General features: G+C 39.7%; 4 protein-coding genes across 7 annotated transcripts in view; 3 read left to right on the forward strand and 1 right to left on the reverse strand.

Annotated features, from left to right (window-relative positions):
• The first annotated feature begins 18 nt into the window (after positions 1–18).
• On the forward strand, positions 19–5,813 carry srsf10a (serine and arginine rich splicing factor 10a). The gene is made up of 6 exons (XM_078252385.1): positions 19–219; positions 2,324–2,428; positions 3,265–3,368; positions 3,496–3,664; positions 4,713–4,763; positions 4,877–5,813. Exons 1-6 carry the CDS (start codon positions 155–157, stop codon positions 5,148–5,150), a joined length of 768 nt encoding a protein of 255 aa, XP_078108511.1. The 5' UTR covers positions 19–154; the 3' UTR covers positions 5,151–5,813.
• Positions 5,814–5,965: 152 nt separating this feature from the next.
• pnrc2 (proline-rich nuclear receptor coactivator 2) lies at positions 5,966–9,957 on the reverse strand. Its single transcript, XM_078252386.1, has 3 exons — positions 9,739–9,957; positions 9,054–9,266; positions 5,966–8,803 (listed from the first exon to the last, which is right to left on the reverse strand). The coding sequence occupies exon 3, from the start codon at positions 8,778–8,780 to the stop codon at positions 8,310–8,312; it is 471 nt and encodes a 156-aa protein (XP_078108512.1). The 5' UTR covers positions 8,781–8,803; positions 9,054–9,266; positions 9,739–9,957; the 3' UTR covers positions 5,966–8,309.
• A 6,076-nt stretch (positions 9,958–16,033) lies between these two features.
• On the forward strand, positions 16,034–21,365 carry cnr2 (cannabinoid receptor 2). 4 transcript variants are annotated; one of them, XM_078252388.1, is made up of 4 exons: positions 16,034–16,118; positions 18,189–18,223; positions 18,529–18,679; positions 18,861–21,365. In XM_078252388.1, exons 3-4 carry the CDS (start codon positions 18,610–18,612, stop codon positions 19,949–19,951), a joined length of 1,161 nt encoding a protein of 386 aa, XP_078108514.1. In that variant the 5' UTR covers positions 16,034–16,118; positions 18,189–18,223; positions 18,529–18,609; the 3' UTR covers positions 19,952–21,365. The 4 variants fall into 4 exon arrangements, with proteins under 4 accessions (XP_078108514.1, XP_078108513.1, XP_078108517.1 ...); XM_078252387.1 differs by having other exon boundaries at positions 18,567–18,679; XM_078252391.1 differs by having other exon boundaries at positions 18,596–18,679.
• A 1,596-nt stretch (positions 21,366–22,961) lies between these two features.
• akirin1 (akirin 1) overlaps positions 22,962–23,616 on the forward strand; it is a 14,908-nt gene continuing 14,253 nt past the window's right edge. The window contains exon 1 of the mRNA XM_078252392.1: positions 22,962–23,342. Coding sequence (XP_078108518.1) covers positions 23,138–23,342 — 205 coding nt within the window. The 5' untranslated portion in view covers positions 22,962–23,137. The remainder of the gene's footprint in view (positions 23,343–23,616) is intronic.

Genomic DNA, 23,616 nt, shown 5'->3' on the forward strand with positions numbered 1-23,616 from the left:
TTTGTGGTTGTACGTCTGTGCGCATGCGCCGTGTGAAGGTAACACTTTGACCACGTAGATAGTCGGCTGCAGTAAAGCGTCAGGATTTGTGAATAAAACAGTTGTAGTAAACAAATTCACGGCCGCCAATTAGTAGCAACGGGTCTTTAAAAAAATGGCGAGGTACTTGAGGCCACCTAATACATCTCTCTTCGTTCGAAACATCGCCGACGACTCCAGGTATGTTGTTATTTAACCCTGCAGGCGCGTATGCAAGCATGGTTAGGCTAACATAATGCTAGTTAGTTAGCAAACATGACCACAATGGCTAACTGATGTCAACGTTACGAGTGCTTCCAATCAGGGTTGGACAAAAAAGACGTGGCAGTAATTTTTAACCGAATAATGCTCTCCAGATAACTGCTTACAACATATCATTAAACACATTCCCCCTGCTGCATTAGGCTAAGGCTAGGCTAACACCAAGGCTAACAAGAAGCTGAGAGACTGTTGTTGCAGGTGACGTCAACGTCACTCCCCCAAACAAGCAATTTTTATTTTTGTTTTGTTTATGGACGTAGCTAAATAAGTAATCTAGCGAGACTACAATTCTAGACTGTGGTGTTGTGTGTGAAGTACGTTACGTGCATGTTGAACAGCATTTCTAATTTTCACCCGTCTATTTTTATTTTAGCCACCAGCGTCAACCTATCTTCAAATTTAGCTACGCCCCCAGTTTAAGCAGTAGCGAGTTAGAAATTATTGTAACGTTAACGTTACCTAATGGTAGCAGGCAATAGACATGCGCCGACAGACACCAGTAAAATGTCAAACTAAGGTTACTGTCCATTTTAATGTGGAAAACGTAATAAAGAGAATACAAAATGCTTTATTAAACGGGCAACACTTTTGTTCAAAAATATTGTCCATTAACACAACCCTAAAAAATACAAATTACGTGTGTATGTTGATATCTTTATAAGTATACTTATTTTCTCACTTTACAGTAAGAACGCGTAGCTTACTCAAAAACCTTGGATTTAGAACTTTGATCTATTATATTGCTGCACTATACTCTCCTATACTGTTAAATAATTGTATTATGTTTTTGTTTTTTTACAATAACGTTACTGCACCTTATACTGTCTTTCCCTCACTTTTTCATAATGTACCATATTATACTACACTATGTTAATGTTTCATTGACCCTTGCAATATATTCTATTATATAAAGACTCTGCTATTAATCACACCAGTGACACTTTATCAGCACTTTGTCCCATCACGTCTCCAAATGCTCTGTATAGTTTATATTTTTTATTCCATTTTAGTTTATGTAGCTCTTATTTATTTCTGTTACTTTCTATACTTTGTGGTGTTTCTGTTGTTCTGCTGCAACAACCGAATTTCCATGATGGGGATCAATAAAGTCAATCTATCTTAACTTAGTGTGGAATAGAAACAGCTGTGGGCTTGTTGCCTGGTAACCATGTCCAAATCGTTCAATTACCTTGACTGCAATTTGTGACATCACAATCAAAATCTTGACACAGTGCAATTTTTACTTATTAATGACTTTTATATTTATTTTGAATTGCAAAGATTTCTTAAAAATGAACTGTTGTGTTTGCTGTTATTAATGAAACAGAAATTATACAATGTTGTAAGTGTTAAATCACAAAAGACTCACTCACTCACTCGCACAAGAGGTATCTGGCCATGCCGATAGTTTGGTATTTATGTTCCAATGAGTTTTGAGCTATCCATCTCAGAAACTCATATTACCACCCCAATATGTGAATGTAATTTTGTGCTCAATGAAAAAAGACGTGAAAAAACCCAAAAGCAAAGTTACACAGACCTAGCTCTGCACAGTTTTCAGTCAGTTTTGTACAGAAGAAATGGTTCCCAATAATTTATGTACATAATTCCCCTTGTGATGGAAAGTTCACCATTGTTTTCCCCACCAAACAGTATCGCACTTTGATAAGTATTTCGGTTACATTACCAGTGCTTTTGAAATGTAACTAATAAATTCAGCCAAGCGGCGGCCATTTTCTAACCTCTGTGACTTTGCCACCTCCCTTAATCGATAATACATGCCATTTCTAGCTTGTATGGCTGCTGTAGATGTGTGAAGTTGGCTGGCTGGGTTTTTATTTGTACAATTACACCTTTTGAGGAAACTTCCTTCTGAAGTGGGAAAGTAATTTGATTTGTCTGCAATTAAGTACTGTCACATGCTGTGCTGGCACCGTCTCTTGTGCATACCTTGCACAATTGGCTCCAGCTAAATTCATATGACAGCCAGCAGAATAAATGTGCTTATTTCATGACACTTTAGGCCAGAGGATTTACGACGTGAGTTTGGTCGTTATGGGCCTATTGTAGATGTCTACATTCCACTTGACTTCTATACACGGCGGGCAAGAGGATTTGCTTACATTCAATATCCTTTATTCTTTTTCATTTTCATTTGGGAATTGTGTTTTCACAGAGGGATTGTAAAGCATTAAATCAAACAAAATTTGGTTGCAGTTGGTTCAGTGACACCTCGCCTGACAATGGCAATGTGTTTTTTTTCTAATGTAATTGTATTTTCTAAGAATTATTTGTTTCTAATACTTGTTGTATTCAGATTAAAACGTATTCCTAACCAATATTTCTTCTGTTGTTGCCTTAGAATGGTAAAGATACAGTTCTGGAGATCCCACACCAAAGAAAGTTGAAAGGCGGTTGTAGAGTAGATTCAAGCCAAAGACACCCAGGCGACAAGCAATAGTGGAATTGGGAAAATAAAGAGAGAGCAAAAGCATGAAGATACAAAGAGGAGAAAAGAGAGCACCCAGGCTTCCATTTGTCTACCAAAGGGAGGAAAAGCAAAGTGTTTATTGGGCAAAGACAAGCAGGAAACCTCAAGTTCTTCTGCCAAGACAATAAAGATCAAGCTGAAGGTCAAAGGTCAAGCGTGTTAAAGGTAACAAGCCAAACATTTTGTATCCTACCAAATCTGATCACCATCAATATTTGTCTTGTCTTAAATTTGAGATCACAAATGGGCCCATTGATTCAGTGTTATGTTGTTTATTTGCAGACTAAAGACAATTCATTTCTCACTTATTTTTCTGAAATAACTGATCAAATAGTTGTGTTTCATAGACTTTAGCTGACAACCTGTGTTGCAGCCTTTTTGTTGCTGTTGTTTTTAGATTGTTGTGCATGTGTGCAACCTTCTCTGTCCCAACTTTCCAAATTACAAAATAAAAGGCCTTAACAATACAGCACGTTTGAAGATGTCCGGGATGCAGAGGACGCTCTTCACAACCTGGACCATAAATGGGTTTGTGGGCGTCAAATCGAGATCCAGTTCGCCCAGGGGGACAGAAAGAGTATGAAAAATTTGTATTCCTATCTAAGCAGCATACACTTCACTTCTGTAAAGCCTCATTCAGCATTGTTTGGCATATATGGAGTTTATAATCACCCAATGTTCTAATGTAAACATTTTCCATCAAGCCCCTAACCAGATGAAGACCAAGGAGCGGCATTCCCCTCGCAGCTCCTCCCGCTACGACGATGAGCGGGATAGCCGCCGAAGACGATCCCGGAGCCGCAGCTATGATCGACGCAGGTCCCGGAGCCCCTCCTATGAGCGTCGTCCTCGGAGGTCTGAGAGCCCCAGAGAGTGAGTGGTTGGCAACTTTGTTTTTATTGCACATACAATAACTTACATCTCTTCAACAAAAACTTAAAACTTAGTTCAGTTCTGTTTTACTTTGTAGTAGAACCTATGATTGCGGTTGTTGCAAAGCTGAGTTTTATCACTTAATCAACAATCAATGAGTTACTCACAGAGTGACAGCCCTGTCCTAATTACCACCCACCTGTGTGTAGTAATTAGGGCTTGGTATCAAAGCTCAATACTTTTTAAATACAGACCAAAATGTGTCTCTAGCATCAAAAAGTTGGCATCAGATTTTATGAAGGATCTGAACAAAGAAAAAGTAAACCAGTCAGATCTAAATCTGGAAACTTTTCAAACTGCATACTATATTTAATGTGGGCAAAGTTTTTGTTGATGCATTGTTGTTGTTATTTGCGTTGATATCTACATACGGAGCGGGGCCTCTTTCTACAGTAGCCCAGAACGTACAAACCAAACACTGGCTCTTCAATCGCTTCAACTGGTTGCAGTCTGCAACTCTGATGCCACTCAATCCTACACACTGAACAAACTATGGTAGTGGGGAAAAGTAATGTTTTTGTAGGAGTACTGAACTGACGTTATCAAATTGGCTCCGGTATCAAATATTTTAAATACCCAACCCTAGTAGTGTTTTAAAGTAAATCCAACTGTGACTTACACAAATGCACAACTTATTTTTCACTTTCCTTAACATTGCAAGATAGGGAATTTGTGCTGCATTCATGTGGTGTCAGAATAATCTGAAAAATGTGTTCCCGACTGGGAAAGTTCACACTGCATCAACATTGTGAGATAGGGCATGTCATGGTGGTGGTCTGTGCTCTCCAAGTGCCCTTCTAGTTCAGACTATTTCAGCCTCTGGAGCCGGTATAAACCAGTTGGGTCTGTAAAAGAGCAGGAAGTCATACACTGCTTAAGTATAAGAACTCATTGTTCTCTTATCATAAATTTTAAGGTGGTGCACCAGGTCCTTAATAGTATCTAAGTTACACCCCGAAAAACTAGTTTGCCTTTGTTCTCTCTACAGATCTCGGTCCTACAGTCGACACAGACGGAGCAGAAGCCATGAAAATGACAAGTAGGCTAATTCATCATTTTGTAGTATGTAAAATAAGCAAGGGGAATTGTACTATTTTAAACTTGATAATGCAAATTTTTTTGTATCATTATTAAGTTATGTCCATCCACCAGGTACAGAGGTCCTCCTCGTGATAACCACAGGACACGCCATGAGCCAGGCTCACGTAGCCACTCGGCGTCCCGCTCCCCTTCAACCTCCAGGCCCATGCCCAAAGGTAAAAAGAGCCAGTCCAGGTCCCACAGCCCAGCTGAAGATTTCCATCCAACCTCCAGCTCCCAGAAACAGCCTGTGGGACGGTCTCCATCCCGCTCCTACTCTAGATCCGTGTCCCGGTCCCGCTCTCGCTCCAGGTCCTGGGCTGGACGTAAGTCTGGAGGCCACTGACTGTCTGTTTCCCCAAAGTCCTGTTAATCTGTCTCTGTTCAGTCATGATAACTAGAGTGTTATGCTCTGTTCGCATTTGTTTATCATTACATTATGGAGTATGTTGCCAAGGGGGGGGGGAATTATTTCTTTTAACGAAGTTTTTGTTCTAAAGTGATTCATGAAAGCAGTTAATCCTGGAAAAGGTTGGGACCTTTTTTTTTTATATATATATATATATAAACGTGTGTAGCTGAAGGTGAAACAAATGTTAGTTTGGCGCTGCCAATATTATTTTTGTACTTGAGTTAGCAACGTTTATGTTCATACATTACTTAATATGCCTGTCTCCATTGTTTGTATTATGTAAACATGAATAAAAATTTCATTTAACTTCAGGTCCTGACTTACCAGTATTTACTAACTATGCTGTCCCCACTATTCTACAGCGAGCAGACCGTATACTGTAGTGGCTGGAATTAGGGGCGCAACGATGTATGCAATGTGGTTAGTTGCTACTTAAATCTTTGTTCAGTATTTTGACTGTATTTAAGATTAACTGCATTCATTTCTCATGTACTTTGTTCAGTGAGTGAATCAAAGTCAGTTGAATATTTTAAGTGTTCCTTAGTACTGTTTTCCTAGTTTTACTTTTATGCTTTGTCAATAAAAAAATAAATTGTTTGTTCTTTTTTTAAACGTGTACTGTGACTAGGATTGCAAGGAATCAGACCCATAATTTGATACAATAAATGATCACAAAAGTGTATAAAAGCATAACCCAAGAATAGAACAAGTGCTCGCAGCAGTTAAAGATACTCAAGCACAGACAAAAATAGGGGGAGAGGGAAAGGGATTTATTATATTTTGGTCAAATTTTGTCATCAATTCACAGATTGCATTCTTTTACACACCAATTGTTACTAATCTTAAACAGGGCGTTTCCTTTTCATCTTCAGTGACATTTATCAGGGGGACAAATTAAAAGCCAATTCATTACACATTTCAAATTTAGAATAAAGGAGACTGCCATGAATGACTCAATCAGAGCAAGAAAAACTGTCACATGAACAACCAATAGTAACTAAAACCTAAACAGCATGGGGCCAAGTTCAGTTGTCAGCTGGCGGAAGAACAGCTGAGAACTGAAGATGGTGTGATGAAAACATTTGGTCAATTTGTAGCATTGCCACCTAATGAAAATAGTCAGTTTCAGCATGGATTTCAACTTAGGCACAAACAGGTCAACTCAAAATTAAAATCACGCTTACATAACGTAAGCACATTCAGAACTCGAATTCATACATAGGCAAGTCTCCTCCAGGATCCAATTAATGTTTTGCAGTCTTAATTTGCCCATAGCATATTTCACCCTACACTGCATAATACAAAACAATAAAAAACATGTGCAAGATCTCTGGAAAGATTACAGTGCAGGGGTTCTGAGAAATGCAATAGGCATCTTTAACAAAAATATTCTTCAGTATTGAAGTCAAGACATTGAAGTCAAGACATGTCCTTAGCATGTCTTATACATTCAGTGTTATTTACTAAAAATACTTTTGTCGGACAGGCCTCAAACTCGGCCTGCAAATGTACATATGCTACAAGTACTTTTTTTTTTTTTTACATTTCATTATTTACATGGCTCTTGAACACTAACAAGCTCTCATACTTTGTTTTGTCATCTTTAAGCTGGCCAAAAATCGCACCAATTCTGCAAGGGGAAAGCAAAAAGAGCCTCTGAGGATTGAATCACAAAAATAGAGAATCCATAGGGAGATAGTCAATTACGCCTCCATCATTTCAATAGCATCCTGGCCTGTAACTTATTAAAACTAGTCTGATTGCAGTGCAAGAGGGTAAACAAGAGGCAGAGGCAAGAGGCATAGTTATGGGATGGTCACTGAGACCTATTTTGTAAACATAACACCAGCCTCCTGCCTCATGTTGAGTCCCTGGGGTCACTTCACTTCAGAAACCTCCCTCAGCTCTGCCTTAACTTGCTTATGAATGCATGCAGCCAACAACAGGACCATGGCTTAGAGAGAAAGTGGAACTTAACAGTCACACAGTTAAGCCTGGCCCTCTTCCGCGTGTTAAAGCTGCAGCACTGTCCTGAAAAGGCTGAGACTGGGGAGCATTAACAGTACTGATTGAACGGTGAATAGTTAGAAGTGACTTTGGGGACCCTGACCCATTCACCACTCAGGCTGGCAAGGTAAACCGGCAATGGCAACAATACCGACCACACACGATGTCCAAAACAGAGGAGGAGGAGAAAAAAAAAAAAGAAAAAAAATACAGCAAAAACATTGCTTTGGTTACACACAGCACTTCATACATCTTTCAACCACAACAATAAAAGGACCTGTACAAAATAATGCTATGATAGAGCGTTATGGGCCTCAGACAAGCTCAACTCCTATAGTGCATGTGCGCACAGCGCAATAAAAAAAGAAAGAAAAAAAATACAGGAGTCGACCGTCCAAGGCCTGTGTGCCATGGTCTCTTTTTACCCTTCAGTTTGAGGTTATACTTTTGAACTGTACTGTACACCGTATTACCTCCAGTCAGATAGCTTTTTTTCCCTGCAGAATTGCAGTTGAGTGTCTTTTCCATCCCAAACAAGGATTGTGATCCGTACAAGAAAAAGGTGGGTCCTAGTCACACACAAAAAAAAAAAATTTGCTACAAATGTGAGTTTGCTTTAGCACCTGAAGCTTTAAGGATGCGACCATAAAGGCTTATCATAAAAATACATGTCTGTCCACAGAAATGGACTGTAAAAGTAATGGGAATTTACCTGACCTATACTATAACCCTTGTTTGGGAGGGGGGAAAAAGCACACTCAAATCTGCTTTGACAGCCAACATCAAAAAGAACAAAACAGAAGTAGAAAGGATATCCAGTTTGTCATTAGTCACAGAAACTGACTCCACTAAAAAGGCATTACCGACCAGCAAGGCTCCAACGCTGTAATCTCGAAATATTGGTCTAAAAAAAAGGTGCTGAATAAACATTTTGCAGCAAACATTACTGCAAATGCCTTCTAACACAGAGTTCAATCTAAAAACAGCTAAAAAGGATTACAGCACTGAGGTGTTCCTGGTGGGTGGGTGCCCTCAAAGAGTCCCAGTTCTTACATTGGCTTTTCTTTTTAAGTGTGGGTATGCCTCTCAGGCCTGCACTTTCAGGAGACTCTTGAGCTGGAAGGCCATCATCTCCCTGTTGTCACAGGAGCCCATTGGGAAGGACACCCAGTGGCTGGGGGGTTTGGGCAACACGCTAGGCAAGGGTGGCTCGCTGAACTTAGGCCCTGCGTAGCTCGGACTTCCCTGTGTGGCCAGGAGCGTGTTCAGGTGAGACACTGCACCCTCCCAGTTGTGATCGTAGTTGGTGGCAAAGCGATCAGAAGCATTCTTCTCTGCAGACGCGGCCTGCCGCGCCTCTGGAGACCTGTGGTATGTTGCGCCTTTGTCGCTTCGGCGGTGGCCATGATGATGAAGGCCACCTGCCCCGCCTGCAGATGTTGCCGCTCCGTTCTGGTCACGGCTTCTCTGCTTAGCCCGGCCAAGTTGATGGTTCTTCTTGGGAAGCGGGCGCTCATGGTGCGAAACTGGAATGTTGTATCTCTCTCCACCTCCCATAATGCGTCTGCACTACGTGTCACCTGCGTGATGAAAATATATTACTAAAAGGTGCACGGAATTTCTGGGAATGTATTGTGATCCGCTCATATTAATACTCAATTTATTAGCAGGTTCAAACTTGATTAGCCTAATCCCTCCACACAGCACGCACAGACTTGCACCACGTCTCAATGAAAACAAGCACAGAGGCTACGTGCAGAAACACCAGACAGCCCCGTCTGCGTCGCCCCTCCCCCACACACAACCAAGAGCAAAACAGCCCCAGCTCACCTCTTTGTTGTCAGAAAGTTGATGAAGTCTCTCCTCAATATTTCACCTCCAATCGGGTCCCAGTGCCTCGAAGTACTTTTCTGTCTACTTCTCGCTGTACTTCTGTGTCCAGCAAGGTCTGAAGCTTTCATGTGCCAATGAGCGTAGTTTTCCCGTGGAGCCGAGCTGAACATCAATTCACCTCGGCACACGATGATCCAAGAAGCCGAAAACCTTTATGCAAGAAAAGGTCAGTTAGAGATATAACCATAGCACTAATGTTGTAGGAGAGGACGTGCATTTATTTCAGTGCGTCATTACATCGAGCAGTGCAAATCAATAAACGATCAAACATCAGCTATATCCTTTCGTTATAAAAGTGTTATGTTAAAAAACCTTAAAAAAACCCTAACTAAATGCTCTTAATACAAAAAAACGTTACATAAACAAATTGCGACTTTTGTTTGTGCACCTCTAGCTTGGCTTAACGTGAAGTGTAGCTAGTCGCTTTGTCCTGCCAAGTGGCTTTGTGTAGTTGACTTTTAGGTTTAAATAGCAGTTGGAAAAAAATAATCTCGATAAATGTGAAGTGTTTAGAAAAACCCCTAACGCTTTTACAGTCTCGGTTACACTGCTTTGGCACCACAACAAAACAAAGAAACGATGAGCTCAATATGGCGACGAGGCACAAACAAGGTTTTCTTACCGACTTCCTCAGGCTTGGGTGTTAAAAAAAAGCCCTTCGTCCGGGAAAATATGCGATTAGCCTTTGCGATCCCTCGGTGGACTATGTAAGGAAGCACAGCAAGCTATAGTTCCTACACATCCGTCACCCTTTAAGATTAGCTAGCTGTTGTGTGGTGTTACAAGTAGCCGTATGTCGCCACTTCTCTCTATTTCCCGACTCTGTCTGAATTGCAACAAAATGGAATCTACAGCAGATATATGTAGTTCGTTCTAACCCAGATCTGACCAATCACGTACCGAGTACGAACCGTAAGGCCAATCACCGAAGAGACAGGCAGACGCATTCACGCCTGTTGCCAGACTGGTGACGTCAATCGCTGAACCTCCTCTCGTTTCCTTTGTTGGAGCTCGGGGTATTTCCTGAGCGAAGTGAGAGAGAATTAACAGAAGACAACAACAAAACAGTTCCGCTTTCACGTTATGTTACATAAGAAATACATTAACGCTTACATCGTATGGAGGTTTGGGGTAACAATATATGTAGTTTAGTGTTATGTAATATCAATCCTTCGTTCAAAATAAGGTAGTCCAGAGTTTAGATTTATTGATGTAGGCTACTTCGTACTTTTTCTGCTCTATTAAAACGGATTTGTTGTTTAACCTACGCACACAGTTCCTGTGGTTAAACCAAAGATTCTCTATACCCATAGCTATGGGTTAAACCTTTTGTGCAGCTTAGAAACAGCTGCAACAGGCTGTAATGATACACAACAGCTCTTGTCTATGAGCTGCCCATCCCCCATATCTCCTCTGCCCTCTTGCTAAAACTAGGATAAACCTTGACCATTTTATTGAAACAGGTCATTTAGCCCTCTTATCAGTTTCCAGCTGGCGCAAGATTAGTGAAATGAAAACAGGAAAGGTCTTTTGATAAATATGTATAGCCTAAATATTGGTATATGCTTTTTATCGAATAAACATGGTACAGTATGCTGTTACCACTCATTGTGCCATAATCCAATGTGAGCTTTGATACAAAGGCCCAATTCAGAGTTAAAATACTACTGTATACCAATAGTAGCCTATCATGTAAACCTCTTTATACAGTTTGATATAAACATCCTGCTGTTATAAACCATGTGGACTTGTTGCTGGGGGTTATTAGGTGGGAATATTTCTTGCCTTGATGTTTTGTTGAATTAACCCAGAGCCACAACACCAAATGGTTAACAATGGACTCCAGTAGAGAGCAGATGTGTGGGGGTTACTAAAAAAAGATCAGCCCACAGGACAATTTAAAAGTTAAGACCATTTTTTTTTTGCATTTTCTGATGTGGTAACTGAACTACTGCATATTGTCTGTGTTATCTGGTTTTAAATCATTGTTTAAAGCTTAGAGTTTGGCCTCTGTGTCATTTGACCCAAGCTATTTTGATGCCTTGTTAATTTATTGGAACATCTTTCTCTTCTGTTACCATTCAGCTTTTAGCCTTCATATATATATTTTAATTTTTTAATTTTTTAGTTGAAGTGTTTTCTACTTTCTTACAGCACTTAATTGTTTGCTTTTGAATCCCCCCCCCCCCCTCTTCCCTAGTCTTTATAAGGACATTGGTCATGTGGATGATACTATGCCCTTACAGTTGGTTTTATGGGAGTCTGCAGGTCCAAGTCTAAATAATACAAAACTAGGATGATAGATTAACTCATATATGATTCAAAGTAATTTCCCCTTCTACGTCGTTTCAAGCGTCAAGAGTTGCACAACACATTCTCAGTGCTCACAGCTGCAGGCCATGGAAGGACACTCCCCAAAGCAAAGCAACCACTGAAAGGGGGCTGTTCCCATCAAGAGACAACTATGTATGGAAAGTAGGTCACTGAGGCTTCTGTAGGTCGTACAGAACATAGTAGGTGGACAAATCTCCATATCTGAGTGGTCACATAGGCTTCTGTACAAAACTACTGGTGGCAAAGGGTTGCAGTATAAACATGTCATAGACATAAATGTAGCTACAGCCATCCTGGAAAGTGGAATGGAAAATATATTCAAAACAATACAACTGTTTTTTTCTTTTACACAGCAGAGATACAGTAGGCTGCATACAGAAATCTCCAATCTCCAAATCTCTGTCTGATAGGCCATTTGCAGTATTTATTGTGTTTAAATGGTTTCACATGAATGTGAATAGTCTGAAATGTGTTGGGAAACACACCCACACAAAGTGAAGTGGGAAAGAAACAGTTTCACACCAATCAGCAAGTTTGGCCCATATGAAAGATCTTTTGTAATACCAGCAAACACATTCAAATGCTATCTCTTCCATTTGTTGCCAAGGTTTGCTTTATTTCTTTCTCCCGTCTAGCTTGGTGGGGGCACAGTGACACAACACATTGCCATTATTGAATACCTGCATACAGTCTAGTCAAAGACACACATCTCCATCTTTACAATCAATAAATCAAAGAAACCTTGAACTGTGGCAGATTGGCACACAAATAAATATTCCCCAAGCTACCCATGTCTTCTGAAAAGAAACAATATATACATGAAATGTATCATCATGTGTTTCAAACAAAAGTCTCATTTAACACAATATTTCAGTTCCACCCTCCGTCAAGCAGGCCCTCCGTAGGAAGAATCAATATTTTTACAGGCCCACATCACATTGATAAGTTTGTTGGATCATTAACTCAACATTTAGTTTTCCAGGTTCTGAGATGTCTGGCCTTCAGATGTCTTTCTCGAATTTAAAATGCCTTTAAAGCACAACTACACAACTAAATGCACTGAAATGTTCAAAAAACTCAATACACTTCCTGCTTTTTTCAACTGCTCTGTGATGGAAGGCAGTAAAAAAAAACTGAGCTAGAAGAACACAAGACTGGGTTGCTGTTTCTTATTGGACATCAGTACAATCAGGGCTGTAGATATTGAGGACACTGAGGTCAAGTCTTCTGTATTTCTGTCTGGGAATTTGAGAGTTTTAGCACTATTTTCTTAACCTGGGAGGAGTTCATACTGCAGTTAAAATCTTACATGGTGGGTATTTTATAACTTGATTCCAGTATTTTTAGAATATGTTTGACTACATTAAATCTTGCTTTATTAAAAGCATTTAGACCTTTGTGTTGAGTAAAAAGACACTATATAATGCATGATTGATCATTGATTATATCTAATCTGGGAAAATCTGCCTCTTCCTTTAATGCTCCTGATTTATGGAACTACCTTCAACACACTTTAAAGATCGATACTCTTCCAACCCATAGATGCACAGTTCAAAACCATGACCACAAACCACTGGATATCAATGTGTAACTGGATCTTTGTTTTTTTTTTTATCTTGTTGTGTAACTGCTTTTGACTTGTCTGTCTCTCAACGTCACTTCAAATGAGGGCAACCTCAGTGAACTTTTTGAGTTTAAAGCTATGGTGCATGGTTTCTGTCGCCCCAATGAGGAATTCTAAGTAATGACAACAAAACTGTCTGTGTGTCCACATGATACAAGCCCCCACCCGTCCTCCACGCAGCTGCTAGTAGCAAAGGAGGACACGAAGGATTAAAAAAACATGATGGAGTCTTCAGAGGAGGTAACTATCTTCACTCGAGCTTCTGCGCGGGAAAGTCACCGGACGACACAATCTTCTGAACATAGCCATACTGAGAAATACAGAGAGAGTTGCGTGGAGATGATTATTCTTAATATAATAATTCTTAATTAGCTTTGTATCAACTCATTTGGCAATGGCTTGAATGTAACGGACGTTCATTAATCATCAAAAAGTCACGCACTAAAGCTTTAAATAACGGTTTGAGTGAATATTATGGGTCTGCAATTCACTTTTCTGGAAAGAAGTAGCCTCTGTAATTGTGTCCTACTTATAGGCACAATGCTCTCTGATAGTTATTTTAATGAGACTTGACTATACAAATCGTTTTTCAAACGAATGTAATTGAAACAACTGCTCAATTTAATTAAAATATCACAGAAAACATAATTGAACAGCTTACTCAATCATTAAAATATGAAAAATGAATCGACCCTGGGTGCCCGGATAGCACAGTTGGTAGATCGGGCGCCCATATATAGAGGTTTACTCCTCGACGCAGCAGGCCCGGCTTCGACTCCGACCTGCGGCCCTTTGCTGCATGTCATTCTCTCTCCCCTTTCATTTCTTTAGCTGTCCTGTCAATAAAGGCCTAAAAATGCCCACAAAAAAACCTTTAAAAAATAAAAATCATACGACCCCAAATACAAGTACAAGTCTTACAGTTTACTACATGAATATTGTAAATGGCAAATGGGAAAGGCATAAAGAAAAAGGAACAACAACGCAATAATTCTTTGAAATTCTATTAGTGTACATTTGAAACCTTTACCACAATATTTTAAAGAATTCTTACATGTTCCTTTGTGAAGTGTTCTTTTGGCAATTCCAATTTTAATTTCTAAATTTAAACATTTTACAATTGCATTATATTATTCTAAGAACCAAATCAACTTAAGTATTATTTAAAGCATTTACTGTGAAGTAATTCAATTAAATATCAATTTGCTTGATATGTTCATTTTTTTCTTGTGTTTTTCACATCAGTGATCTGATCTCGCTGTCTGAAGATCTGGCCACCTGGAAATGAGGAGAGGAAATTTGATTAATTCAACCCGAATGAAACAGCAAAGCAAGCCCTGATGTTTGTGTCCGGGGTGATTTCTAAAAAGGAGATTGTGTGGATGATGTAATCCAACTAATAATTGAACATTTCAAGCTTTATTCTGTCCTGTGATCTGTGCTCTTGTGCTTCATTCTGGCCAGACAGTGACTGAGAAGAAATGTTATTCGAGCTGTGCTGTCAGCTCCTAATCAGATTTCCTGCCTTCTGGGCTGCTGGATCTATCAGGTCAGAGGAGGAGAGGACACAGTGCAACAGATATCACTGTCTTATTACAAGAATGGTTGTCTAGTTTCAAAGCACAATTTACTTGAATGCTGTCTAAATATAAATATGACAAAACCTCTCTTTCTGTCCTATTTTCGTGTCTTGTCATCTGATGTATTTGTTAGTCCCAGTTTCTGTTTCATCTAGCATAGTTTTTTTTTCTAAAAGAGGATGCTAATTCATTTCAGAAAGCCTTAGGTATGTGATTTTAATGACCTGATTAATTGTTATCGAACTACTAATGTACTTTATATTCACCAGAGGGGCATAAGCCAAATTAAACGGCCTTAATTGCTGAAGGGACCGCTTGTTGAGTTCAAATTTTGTATCTATGAAGAATGATTTAAGACTGAACAACCTTTCGCTGGAGGTTACTGAGTCCCTCCTTATGTCCACTAGTACACGGTTGCTTAGCATTGCCCCCTGTTGTACTGCAAGCAGTATTACACCCTGACCCACCCACTACACTACATTAGTCAATAATGTAATATAATAAAAAATAAAAAAAAATCTAAATCCTTGTGAATTTTCAATGAAGGCTGGTTTACACACCTCCATACTTACTGTGGAGTGGATGTAAACAAGAATCAAACACCAAGTGTGACACCAAGAATAAATGTGCACACGTATAATCTTTAAAATAACAAAGCAGGAATACTGTATTTAAGTCTCTTTTTTTATCATGTTGCCAGTCTTTCCACATAAGGTGAGCAATTACGGTATTCTTGTCATCCTTCAAGCAGTATGTTGTAAAAATATACAAATAAAAAAAATAGCATAAGGACTGTGTGTGCATGCCTGTGGGATGAGATGTCTGTCAAATGAAGATAAGTGGAACGTAATTAGCTATAGAGGTGGAAGGAAAAACTGTTGCTGCCAAAATAGGAATAATTCAATGGCAAAATGTCTTTTATATAGCCACAATATAGCCATATTGGAGTAATGGATTCAAAAGCCAAAGATAATTTTTTAAGGTAACTTTATTCATATTTTTGTTTGAATAAAAGGTGTATGGTGTGTTTCTCCTTCTTTTTTCAAACCTGCTTGAGTGCTCTCCTCCCCTGAGTTCATCCTGACCCTGTCTGCTGCCATGACATTGTTTAAGAATTGTGTGATCACTACAGTTGGTCTCTATTACTGTATAAATGTTTTATCTTGTCCCTTTCACATCTATTGCATATAACCAAACAAATCAAAATTGGACTACTGCTATGACATTATGCTGAGTTTCATCACAGACTCCAGCTGTACTTCTAATACATCGTTTGGGCTCTTTCATTTCTCTCCATCTGGTTCTCTCTCTCTCTCTCTCTCTCTCTCTCTCCCTCCCTCTCGTGTCATCACAGCCACCCGCCTTTTCTTCCCCTCACTCATGCACCAGTCAGGTCTGTAGGTCTGTGCGGTCAGACTTAATTCGGTTCCCCTAAAACAAGGAACGAACAAGAGAGAACACAAGGTACGATTTTCAAAGGTTATTTTATTACAGGTTTAAAATCCAGTGACAGTAGTAATAATTATAGTAATAAAATGAATTAGTTTAAATTTGTAATAAACGTACGGTGATATCTCTGTGAAATTAGATAGAAAGAATTAGATTAGGTAGAAAAACTATGTTGTCTGTTTTTGTCTTGTATTCAATATGTGTATTTATGCAGTAGACCTGCTGCATTTGACCTATTTTATAATGCTTCCATTTTCTGCTTTTACTACAAAACGAGTAGTGTTTTGTTCTACTTGAGCAGGGCTCTGTTATATTTTGAAACAATATGGCATGGTGAAACAGTGACTCAAGGGGTTATTGCCACATAATATTTCAGTGTGCATGTCGCCAGTGATGTGACTAAAACAGATGCCTGCGTGTGTTTTGAATGTTACATTTTCTGTATGTGCTGCTGCTGCTTTCTTGAATAGGCAATCTTTTATTTTATTTTTTTATTTTTTTTTAAAGAATGACTGGTTCTTAAGAGTCAAAAAACAACAATTTGGCAATCCAGATTTTTCACCAGGGAGAAAAGAGCCTGAGGTGGTGTAATATCCACAAGTGCTTTCACACATAGCCCATAGTTGAATTGGGAAATATTGTCCCTTCAGTCAATAAGGACCATTCTGGGGTGCCCAGATAGCTCATTTGGTAGAGCAGGCACCCATATATAGAGGTTTACTCCTCAACGCAGCAGGCCCAGGTTCAACTCCAACCTGCAGCCCTTTGCTGCATGTCATTCCCCCTCTCTCTCTCTCTCTCTCTCTCTCTCCCCTTTCATGTCTTCAGCTGTCCTGTCAAATAAAGGCCTAAAATGCCCCCCCCCCCCAAAAAAATAAGGGCCATTCTGGAAAGACATTTTACTTGCACTACTTCTGCTTGCAGGTGCTTTTGCTTTCATACTTCTGCTTGCATGTGCTTTTGCTTTCATAACGCAGTGTCATATTTTTTTATGAAAAACCGAAACAATGGTCATTGGAAATAGAATAAACGTAAAACAATGGGTTGAAAGGCACAGTGACCTGATTAGGTGAACGTGTTCCCTTTAATCACTTATACTGCATCATATCTAAAAGCCTACTACTTTCCTTGATGCATTTTAATGTTGCTTTTTATGTAATTTACTCAATGATTCTCAGCTTCTTTTTAAAGATTACTGTGATTTACATTTATTTGATGTGTTTGGGTCATGTTTTTGCCTGTAAAATATATTCTTTCTGTTTAAGCCGCTCCGTAATTAAAGGCGGCCACTCTCTGTTTATCACAGCATTATTTACTTTAATCAAATCCTCTAATCTTTAATCAAAACAGCGACTTCCCACACTTAGTTTAATCTATTGATTGCATACAGGTGATGCACTCTACAGGAGATCATCTCTGTGCTGACCTTCACCCACCGATTCACTGTTTTGTTGCAACACAATCCCATCTAATTCCAAAAGGGGGCAGTCTTCATCCTGTTATTTATAGATAGATAGATAGATGGATGGATGGATGGATGGATAGATGGATAGATGGATGGATAGATGGATAGATGGATGGATGGATGGATAGATGGATAGATGGATAGATGGATGGATGGATGGATGGATGGATGGATGGATGGATGGATGGATGGATGGATGGATGGATGGATAGATGGATGGATGGATGATGATTTATAAAAGCATTTACGTTACAGAGAATGTCTTGCAAAGATTTTTTTGAAGCTTCATTGGACAAAAGACAACAGCATCATACCATGGGCTTTAGGCTATCATCCTCAAACATTCATGAGATATGTGTATTTAAACATTTTTAAACAAAATTCGGTCATTGTTTCTTGAGAAGTGGTTCATGGCTTGCTTTAAACCATGGCTCCTTGCAACTAGTTCCTTCAATATCAGCCCCAGCAGATTCTGTAATGATAATTGTCTGTTTGCCATGCTCTCTAAACGACTTTCTGTCTTCACTCATAAATGTTAATGTTCCTTTTAAGCACCAATTTCAATATTGACACAGAGAGGAAAAGACATCACGTTGTCTACTCTATTTGTTTCTCCACAGGAAGTTGCCTGTTTCATCCACTTAATGTAAAAAAGGTTTGTTATCAATCATATAATACACAATAATCATGTGGTTAAAATCTGATTATATCATTTTTTTCTTGTACTGTTTTTCCTGTATGTTTGGATGTTGCCGTATTCTTTCTGTCTTGCCTAACACATTTACTTCAGTTATCTTAAGTCAAAATGAAACATGAAGAGAAAAATTAAGTTTATGATGAAAGCAATTCTTTAGAAGTATTTTATGTGCTTTGGAAGTTAAGGTGATACTGGAAAAAGTGAAAGCTGCAGTAAATTTTTTTTTATTTAAAAATTGTCTCCTGTTATCTGTTTTGCTACAGATATGTTCATTTTTTGTGTTAATCCATAAAAAAAATAGATTTAAATTACTTGCTGTATTGGCCCAAGCGGTAACAGTTGAAATGGAGGACTGGGAGATTCATACTTCTTTAGGACCCACAGAAGCCAAAGAGAACACCTCATCACCAATAGGTATGCAGCCTAATATATATATATATACACACACACATTGCCTTGCTTCTTTGGAATCTAAAATGGTTCAAGATAATGTGGGTGTAAGTTAATGCAATATTTGCATTTCTAATGGAAGTTGTAGTTTCAGTACTTGCCCACTCTCAATCTGTCCTGATATAAACTTGTGTTTTTCTCACAGTTAACAGGTCTTGTGAGAATCTGGAATGCTACATGGTTCTCACCAAGGAAGAGAAGACAGCCATCGGCTCCATCTGTTTCCTGGCAGGTCCTATCACACTGCTGGAAAATGCTCTTGTGTTGGGAGTGATCGCCGCCACAGCCACCCTGCGGCAGCGGCCTTCATATCTCTTCATTGCCAGCCTTGCTTTGGCTGATATCTTCGCCAGCTGCTTCTTCACCACCAGCTTCCTGGATTTTCACCTCTTTCGCCGCAGTGATGGCCCCACTGCCTACCTCTTCAAATTAGGTGGAGTCACCATGGCCTTCACAAGCTCAGTGGGGAGTTTACTGCTGACTGCTCTGGACCGCTACCTCTGCATCCATCAGGCCTCCAGCTATAAGGTGCTGCTTACCCGTAAGCGAGCCCTGCTGAGTCTGCTGATCCTCTGGAGCGCCACCATCTTCATCTCCTTCTTGCCTTTGATGGGCTGGAGGTGTCCCGCAGTGCTTTCTCCACCCTGCTCACGCCTGTTTCCCTACATCAACCAGGGCTATCTGGCATGTTGGACCAGTTTCATACTGGTGCTTCTGGCTCTCATTTTGTGTGCTTATGCTCTCATCCTGTGGAAGGCCCACCGCCACGTGTCCTCCATGACGAGCCTCCAGGGAGCAGCAGGGACAGGCCAGGCCCGCATGAGGATGGATATCCGGCTAGCACGTATGTTTGGCCTGATCCTACTCATACTGGTGGGCTGCTGGCTTCCTGTACTCTCCTTCATGTTAGCTGATGTCTCTGTGCTCCTGACCCACACCCAACAGAGGGCCTTCGCCTTTTGCAGCACCCTCTGCCTGGTCAACTCTGCAGTCAACCCACTACTGTATGCACTGCGCTGTCGAGAGCTGAGAGTTGCTCTGCTGAAGTTGCTACAAAGGCTGTGTGAGACTGGGAGGTGTAAAAAAACCACAGACGATTTAACCACAGAATTACCCTCCACAGAAGACAACTGTACTGCCTTCACCGAGAATGATGAGATGCCCAGGACCAGAACCACCCAACTTAGCGTAATCTCAGAAATGGTGAACGATCAGAAATTGAACTTTAGAGAGTGAGTTGGAATTAAGGAGTAGCTGTACCGATAGATAAGCGTCTGGCAGTGTGCTTGGTGTGTAAAAACAGACCACAGAGAACTTCACTGTAGATTAAGAATGAAATATTCAATACATATGAGCAGGGTTCATTCCATCACATTATTAGTGCTGGCAAATAATTTAAGGCTATTATGTTAAAGGCTATCAAACAATAACTCTTGAATATTGTGAGTAATTACAAGTGCTCCGGAAGATCAGAAAGTCTATCAAATGCGGGAAAATGTCCTACATAATGTGTTTTTGAAGATACACTGGAAAGACAGCTTGTAAGGAGAAAACATTCACCAAAATATTTTGTCACCATAACACATTACTTGAATCATAGTCTCACATTGCCAGACCTATCTCCACAGCGCTGTGGAACTTAAATCATAACAATAAGTATAGAACAGATTCCATTGGTATTAAAGCCTCTCATCTTTAGGTATTTGTTCAGGTCAGACAAAAGGTTCAGTGCATGTTGGACTGGAAGTGAGATGATGTCATGTGGCCATCTAACCTGTAACCTTTGACCTCTCTGCCTCCCATTGTCAGTGCTTTAACACTCTCACTCCTATGACACTGTGTCCCACGAACTGAAGTGCTGAGTTAACTTCTGGGTTCACCACATGTCAGAAAGGTGTATTTGTTGTTTGTATGTTTATGTTTGAGTATTTGTCCCTGAGCATGCAGGAACGGAGGACCCTGTGGGTTGCCTATCCCATCTGCACATGAATGCCAGGACTCCACAAAAGCCCTATGCACGGGAGGATTTCACACAATGTTCACTGCATGAATCCAAGCAGTGTCCCGAGGTAAATGGAGCACATGCCTGGAAGAGACCGAGCACAGATACTACAACACTCTTTGCAATAGTGACAACTGGCGGCTGCAGTAAAGCACATATTGACATCCACGTAAACTCACAGGTTCACACGCTTGACAGAACACATGTTTCAACCGCAATGTGAACTGATTAAAAAATAATACTTAACCCTACTCTATTTTGACTCATTATATGTTTCTTTTTAAGCAAATTCCATAAGGAAATCTTACTCATCTGTCATCCTTAATCATTGTCAAGTGACCAAACAAATCAGCAGTCTGTAATAATGTGTAAGGTTCTCAATCTTCTGGGTGAGTCTTCGCTGCCAGAGGTGACTTGCTGGATACTGGGAGTCTGCCATACCAAAAAGTAAGCCAGAAAATACATATTTCTTTGGGGACAAGAGATGGAAGAAGGGGGAACTGAGTACAGAACAATGTAGAGGATGACTATATATACTCAGTTACTAGTTTATTATTGGGTTTAATAAAACAGACTTGCAATAAATTCTACCTTTATAAAGGTTATAATGTTCAGATCTTTGTTGAAACTGTTGATACTGTGAGGAGGCATTTGTATTATTTTGTATACCCCATTTATATGAATTACCTCTCAGTATAATGCAATACAATTCAACAGCCTCTCAGAAGAATACAATAGATAGCTCAGTGGATAGGTCTGGCAATGCGAGACTAGCTCAGCTTTTACTGCTTTTATGAGGAGATGCTTGATTGCACTTTAATTGATATTGCTGAATACTTAGCACTTCAGTTTAAGCTACTCTAGATGCAAGCTACATACTGCATAACAGTACTGTGGCTGCATGTTTACTTCCTTGAGGTTATTTGATAACAGTATAACTGCATAAGACTTTGTTTGTATTTACCTACAGTAATTTGTTATGCATTAACAAGCCTGGACCTTCCTGTTAAAAGATTTTCAATCCTGTTGAGACAGTGATTATCACAGTTTTTTCTTCCAATCAACAGAGTTCTATGTTCAGGAAAACTTCTTGCACATGTAACAAACGGTCACAGCCAGATGAACACCAGTAGTGGAGACTGCAGCACATACAAATCGATAGGTTATATATTACATTGCCACCTTCAAAAGGTTACTTTAAACAATAGACTGCAGTGAGTGTGGCTGGTTGTTGATGCATGCGATACAATAGGAGTGGTATGGAGCATGTAGCTGATAACACAAAGCAAGACAAGAGCAGGATGTAATCTCTACTTACAATACAAATGTTTTGCGCATACCAAACAATACAATTCCTATTTGCAGTCACAGTGTATAGTATTGTAATTGAGCACTTTGCTGGGGGACTTTTTTCCAGGTCATTATCACCATGCAGCAACACTCTCTTTTGTAAAAGGGTATCTGGCTAATATCCATCAATGATATATCCACAAACGTTGTGTTTAATTTGCAGGGAAAAAATTAAAATAGAATGTCAAGCCTGTTAGTTAAGGCATATATATATATATATATATATATATATATATATATATATATATATATATATATATTTTAACTCTAGTGTTTATTTTATTCTTTTAGCTTTCATGTATTTATTTTTTAACATGTTATTGTCTTAATTGTTGTGATTTTTAGTCTTGCTTAAATTGTTTAATTTAATGTAATTGTTATTGTTAATTCTTTTGTATTGTTTTCATCTGTGTTGTTTTAATTTTGTTCTGTGAAGCACTGTGTGCTGCATACTTGCATGAAAGGTGCTATATAAATAAAGCTGAGGTAAATTCTAAATAAATAAATATAATCTACCTTCTACTGAAGGAGATTAAAGTCTAGCTAGTACATATCTATGGTCTAACATCACTTTGGAGTTCATTTTTTAACCCGATTTACCTGACCACCACCACCAGACGTCTCGTGAACCTTAAATTTGAGTTCAACGGAAATCAATCAACAACAACAATAGGGTTGGGCGGCTAGAAATTGTAGCGTAAAGACGGTATAAGAGAAAACAAAATTGCAATGGATTCCAGTATTTATTACGTATACCGTTAAAAAAGTAAGTTTGGATAAGAATTACGAATTAAATCAGTGAAATATACAATAAAATGTGTTGTAAATATTTGAGAACCCCCCTCTTTCCAGCAATGGTATGGTCTGCCATTGTGACGTTTTAAAAATTCAGCAGGCAGGGTCGGCAGTTGGTTTACTACTCAGAGAAGAAGATCCGTTGTTGTGGAGAGCAAGAAAGGCTCAAGAAATTCGAGCAACGTTTAACTTACAAACAACGGGCGTTAAACTTAAAGCCCACTTTTTGAGGGTCGTTTTTCTCCAACTTATTTTTTCCGTTTTCTTTAGCTAACATGGCTTGTGGAGCAACGTTAAAGCGGTCGATGGAGTTTGAGGCCCTCCTCAGTCCCCAGTCTCCCAAGCGGAGAAGGTGCAATCCACTACCGGGGACTCCTGGCGCTCCGTCCCCGCAAAGATGCAACCTCCGTCCGCCGGTCGACAGCCCAACGCATTCGATGTCTCCTCCGGCCATAGGAGGCGAAAACAGGCTCACTCCAGGTATAAAATGAAACTAGATTTAACGGTTTTTTTCTGCGTTTCAGGGTGGGTGTCATGGGGGAGGGGGTTTGGGTGGAGTGAATTGGAAAGCTAACGTTAGCTAGCTAGTTGAGAGAATCAGAAGGGGGGGTTGTAGGCTAAACGTTAGCGGAAGAGCGTCGTCGCTAAGTTACCGAAACGGATCGTTTTACAAATCATAATAAATCAGTGGGTGCACAAAGTAGATGTATCTCTCTCGGTATTCGTTGGTGGCATCTTGCCAGCTCATTGTATT

This window comes from Sander vitreus, chromosome 6 (assembly GCF_031162955.1).
Source record: "Sander vitreus isolate 19-12246 chromosome 6, sanVit1, whole genome shotgun sequence".
Classification (NCBI taxonomy): Eukaryota; Metazoa; Chordata; class Actinopteri; order Perciformes; family Percidae; genus Sander; species Sander vitreus.

What these genes read in the sequence shown, in the direction of transcription:
- srsf10a (XM_078252385.1), top strand. Translation starts at nt 155, where the DNA reads ATGGCGAGGTACTTGAGGCCACCTAATACATCTCTCTTCGTTCGAAAC. An exon ending in AGAGGATTTGCTTACATTCA is followed by an intron (nt 2,429 to 3,264) that starts ATATCCTTTATT and finishes ACAATACAGCAC; the next exon opens with GTTTGAAGATGTCCGGGATG. An exon ending in CGCCCAGGGGGACAGAAAGA is followed by an intron (nt 3,369 to 3,495) that starts GTATGAAAAATT and finishes TTTTCCATCAAG; the next exon opens with CCCCTAACCAGATGAAGACC.
- cnr2 (XM_078252388.1), top strand. Translation starts at nt 18,610, where the DNA reads ATGGAGGACTGGGAGATTCATACTTCTTTAGGACCCACAGAAGCCAAA. An exon ending in GAACACCTCATCACCAATAG is followed by an intron (nt 18,680 to 18,860) that starts GTATGCAGCCTA and finishes TTTTTCTCACAG; the next exon opens with TTAACAGGTCTTGTGAGAAT.
- pnrc2 (XM_078252386.1), bottom strand. Translation starts at nt 8,780, where the DNA reads ATGGGAGGTGGAGAGAGATACAACATTCCAGTTTCGCACCATGAGCGC.